This window comes from Henckelia pumila, chromosome 1 (genome assembly GCF_033568475.1).
Source record: "Henckelia pumila isolate YLH828 chromosome 1, ASM3356847v2, whole genome shotgun sequence".
Classification (NCBI taxonomy): domain Eukaryota; kingdom Viridiplantae; phylum Streptophyta; class Magnoliopsida; order Lamiales; family Gesneriaceae; genus Henckelia; species Henckelia pumila.
Genome location: NC_133120.1, coordinates 68,706,261 through 68,710,976, shown reverse-complemented (window position 1 = coordinate 68,710,976; position 4,716 = coordinate 68,706,261). Strand labels below are relative to the sequence as shown.

At 42.6% G+C, this 4,716-nt stretch overlaps 1 protein-coding gene across 1 annotated transcript; it reads right to left on the bottom strand.

Annotated features, from left to right (window-relative positions):
• Nucleotides 1–1,891: 1,891 nt before the first annotated feature.
• Nucleotides 1,892–4,315, bottom strand: LOC140864318 (uncharacterized). Its single transcript, XM_073268428.1, has 3 exons — nucleotides 3,666–4,315; nucleotides 3,210–3,305; nucleotides 1,892–2,747 (listed from the first exon to the last, which is right to left on the bottom strand). Exons 1-3 carry the CDS (start codon nucleotides 4,313–4,315, stop codon nucleotides 1,892–1,894), a joined length of 1,602 nt encoding a protein of 533 aa, XP_073124529.1.
• Between the last annotated feature and the right edge of the window lie 401 nt (nucleotides 4,316–4,716).

The window sequence follows — 4,716 nt, the reverse complement described above, 5'->3', positions numbered from 1 at the left end:
AAAAGTTATTTTCTTTCATACTTGAATATGGACTTAGCATGCATATGTAAATATGATGTACATGTAAATATTAACCAATAATCATGCATATAACGCACACATGAATGATCGGGATGGTGATTTAGGAACTAAACCAAAGGATGGAAGATTTAACCCAATAATTTGCACTTACGACTAATTTGAGCAGTTTGCCCGAAAAATTCATAACTTGCTCGTTTCTTAGCCAAAAAGGATTCCGCTTGAAACCACAACTCCACGACACTTAGAACTAAGTAGAAAAGTCATCCTCGGAATTTATTTCCTAAGCGATCATTTTTCAAAAGGACGATTTCCGGACAGCAGCCCCTTAGTTTTCAACAAAATTCTGCACCTTATCATTTAAAAGTGTAAAACTCGACCCAAACTTAGCCGAATTGATTTCCGCTAGAACCAACGTATTCTCAACATCCTAGACTAATTCCAAACCCGAGCCTCTAACCAAAACTCAAACTTAAACCCTGATTAACAACCTGCTTCCGGACAGCCCACTCACTCTCAAAGTTTCTGCACATTTTCTCATTTTCAAACTCAACCAACATTCCTAGGTAGTTGTCTATAACTCCAGCCCCTATCCTAGCATCAAATCCAACCTTTAAGCTCACCCGAAGTCCTCCCTCAACTTCACTTGAATCAGCTCATTAACCCTACCATGGCAGCCACCAAAACACACCATTGCCGATCCTAACCAACACCAACTAAACAAGGCATCTCAACTCCAACCCTCAAGCTAACTTTAAGCCACCTTAGGAGCGACCATGTGAACTACATATCACCCATGGTACTCCTCAATCACCATCCAAATCATCACGACACAATAACAAAAAACATCACAGTTTCAAACCGATTATGCTAGCTAACTTTCAGAATTTCGAAACCTCAAAGCATGGAAACATTTCTGGAAAAGTGCACGGTTTGCATAACATCACGTACTTTCATTTCAAATTCATATACAAATCATAAATCATCAAGCAATACGATTTCACAGGAAATAAAAAAAAAACATAAAAGTCTCGGCTGGGAAAAGGGAAGGGAAACTCGAACAGGGCATTGATACGCATATTATATATACTTCGATAAAATCACCTAGAAATGCAAGCCACATAGTATCTAATCCACAATGGGCCAAGAAGAAGCCATATCCTTGCCTAGCCAAAAAAATAAAGAAACGAGATGACCACGCTGCTACGGTCGATCGAGCTTGAGAAACAAATGTTGGAATCGAGTTGGAATCGAGTTGAAATGGGCTCGAGAACCTCAGCCAGTTGCTATGGAGCGATTTTGCCGTGGAAGAAATGGAGATTAAAGGGCTTTGTCAAGAAGAAATGAAAGAGCCGACGTCCCTCTTGAAAAACAAGGAAAGGAACGGCTCTTGTGTGTTTGAGTGTGTGAGTGCGTGAGTTTTGTGTGAGTGTGAGTGTGTGGATGTGTGGCTAGGATTGAATCTTGAATTCAAGTGTATAGCTAGGCAAACCCTAGAAAAATGGAAGTATTATGAAATTTAGGAAAAAGTGCTATACACTAAAAAAAAAAATGCCAAACCAATAAAGAAATTAGGACTACAAATTAAATCGCACTAAATAAAAAATACAAGCTTAAAAATCCTAATTAAAAATATTAAATTTGATTTTTTTACTAGTCCGGGAATAAAAATGCTAATTTTCGCAAAAGTTAAAAATAATAAATTTCAATGTGCGGAAGAATATAATATTTAGCCAATTAAACACAAAAATTTAAAATAATAAAAATAATTAAAATAATAAATATTAAATACTAATTTAGGCATAAAACTTAAATTAAGAAATTCTAGGCGTCACAATTCCTCCCTCCCTAATATGGAATTTCGTCCTCAAAATTAAGACTTACCAAAGAGTTCTGGATAACGAGTCCTAATATCTGCCTCTGCCTCCCAAGTGGCCTCTTCATCTGAGTGATTCTGCCAACTCACTTTGACCATGGGGATCGACTTATTACGGAGTCTTCTCTCCTGCCTATCCAGAATCTGAACGGGCCTCTCCTCATAAGTCATGTGAGGAGATAACTGGAGTGGTTCCGAACTGAGCACATGGGACGGATTCGAGATGTATTTCCTCAACATCGACACATGGAAGACATTATGAACTCCATCAAGGTTAGGTGACAAGGCCACCCTATAGGCTAATGCCCCTACTCTGTCCAATATCTCGAAGGGTCCGATGAACCTCGGTGATAATTTTCCTTTCTTCCCAAATCTCATGACACCCTTCATAGGATCCACTCGGACGAACACATGATCTCCCACCGAGAACTCCAAGTCCCTTCTCCTATGATCGGCATAAGACTTCTGCCTGCTCTGTGCAGTCCTCATCCTATCACGGATCTTGGCTACAACTTCGGCAGTCTGCTGAACAATTTCGGGTCCCATCTCTAACCTCTCACCAACCTCGGTCCATAATACCGGTGATCTACACGGTCTCCCATAGAGTGCCTCGTAAGGCGCCATACCAATGGTGGCATGATAGCTATTGTTATAAGCAAACTCCACCAATGGTAACCTCGACTCCCAACTATCATGGAAGTCAATAACACAGGTTCTCAAAAGATCCTCCAGAATCTGGATCACCCTCTCGGACTGTCCATCCTTCTGTGGGTGAAAGGCGGTACTAAACAAAAGCTGCATACCCAATGCCGCATGAAGACTCTTCCCAAAAGTCGACGTAAATCGCGGATCTCTATCAGACACAATGGAAACAGGGATACCATGTAGTCTGACTATCTCCTGGATATACAACTCCGCATACTGAGTCATAGTGAAGGTTGTCTTTACTGGCAAGAAATGTGCCAACTTAGTGAGACGGTCAACGATAACCCAAATAGCATTCGAACCTCTCACTGTCCTCGGCAACCCAACAACAAAATCCATGGTAATATTCTCCCATTTCCACTCAGGAATAGGGAGTGGCTTAAGCAATCCTTCAGGTATTTGGTGTTCTGCTTTGACCTGCTGGCATGTCAAACACTCTGATACAAAGCGGGCTATATCATGCTTCATACCTGGCCACCAATACAACTGCTGAAGGTCCCGATACATCTTTGTACTGCCTGGATGGATAGAGTACGACAATGTATGTGCCTCTGCCATGATAGTAACTCGCAGAGAATCACCTGCGGGCACCCAAAGTCTACCTCTGAACCTCACGATCCCATCTACTACCGAATACAGATCACTGCCTCTCTCGTCGGCTCTCTGTCTCCACTTACTCAACTGCTCATCAACTTCTTGAGCAACTCTGATACGATCAAATAGAGTAGTCTGCACTGTCAAAGCTGAAAATCAGGGAGCTCTACCCTCGGCATAGAACTCTAGCCCAAATCTCTGAATCTCATCCTGCAACGGTCTAGACACCGTCAAAGAGGCAATCACTGCTGTCTTTCTACTCAATGCATCGGCAACGACATTAGCCTTACCCGGATGGTAACTAATGTCGCAGTCATAGTCTTTCACCAACTCTAACCATCTCCGTTGCCTCATGTTCAACTCTTTTTGGGTGAAGAAGTATTTGAGGCTTTTATGGTCCGTGAATATCTTACACTTCTCTCCATAGAGATAGTGTCTCCAAATCTTGAGTGCAAAAACCACAGCTGCCAACTCCAAATCATGATTAGGGTAGTTCTTCTCTTGCTCCTTCAACTGCCTAGGAGAATAAGCAATAACTCTATCTCGCTGCATAAGAACTGCTCCCAAACCCAACTTGGAAGCATCAGTGTAAACCACAAAATCACCTTGCCCTGATGGCATGGCTAACACTGGTGCCGACGTAAGTGCCTCCTTCAACACATCGAAGCTCTCTTGGCACTTTGGACTCCAAAAAAACTTAGCATTCTTCTTAGTCAATGCTGTTAAGGGCACCGCAATGGATGAAAAGCCCTTGATAAACATCCTGTAATAACCGGCCAATCCGAGAAAACTGCGAATCTCCGATGCGTTCCTAGGTACTGACCACTCCTTAACTGCTTGAACTTTGGAGGGGTCTACCTCAACACCGCTCTCGGAAATGATAAAACCCAAGAATGCTACTCTCTCCAACCAAAATTCACATTTGTCGAACTTAGCAAACAACTTCCGCTCTCGGAGCACCTCTAGAACCGTCCTCAAATGCTGCGAATGCTCCACTCTATCTTTTGAGTAAATGAGAATATCATCAATGAAGACAATGACAAACTGATCCAAATACGGCTGGAACACGCGGTTCATAAGATCCATGAAAACCGCGGGTGCGTTCGTCAACCCGAACGACATCACAAGGAACTATTAGTGGCCATAACGAGTCCTAAATGCTGTCTTGAACACATCAGATTCTTTTACCTTCAACTGGTGATATCCGGAACGAAGATCAATCTTTTAAAATACAGAGGCTCCTTGCAACTGATCAAAGAGATCCTCAATTCTTGGAAGTGGGTACTTATTCTTTACCATCACTCCATTCAGCCCTCGGTAATCAATGCACAACCTTAGGCTTCCGTCCTTATTTTTCAGAAAGAGTACGGGTGCGCCCCACGGAGAGAAACTAGGGCGTATGAATCCCTTATCAAGCAACTCTTGAATATGTTCTTTTAGTTCCTTCCACCGCATCCCTCCCCAGCCTATAGCATGGGCTTGGACCGCATGGTTCGACGGGCATCGCACTCATGACCTCCCCA

Excerpts from the sequence above, each read along its gene's own strand:
- LOC140864318 (XM_073268428.1), bottom strand. The coding sequence starts at position 4,315 with ATGTCGTTCGGGTTGACGAACGCACCCGCGGTTTTCATGGATCTTATG. Across the intron at positions 3,306-3,665 it reads TACCCTAATCATGATTTGGA|AGTTGCTCAAGAAGTTGATG; the intron begins GTTGGCAGCTGT and ends TGATCGTATCAG. Across the intron at positions 2,748-3,209 it reads GTAGTAGATGGGATCGTGAG|AGATCCGCGATTTACGTCGA; the intron begins GTTCAGAGGTAG and ends TGTGTCTGATAG.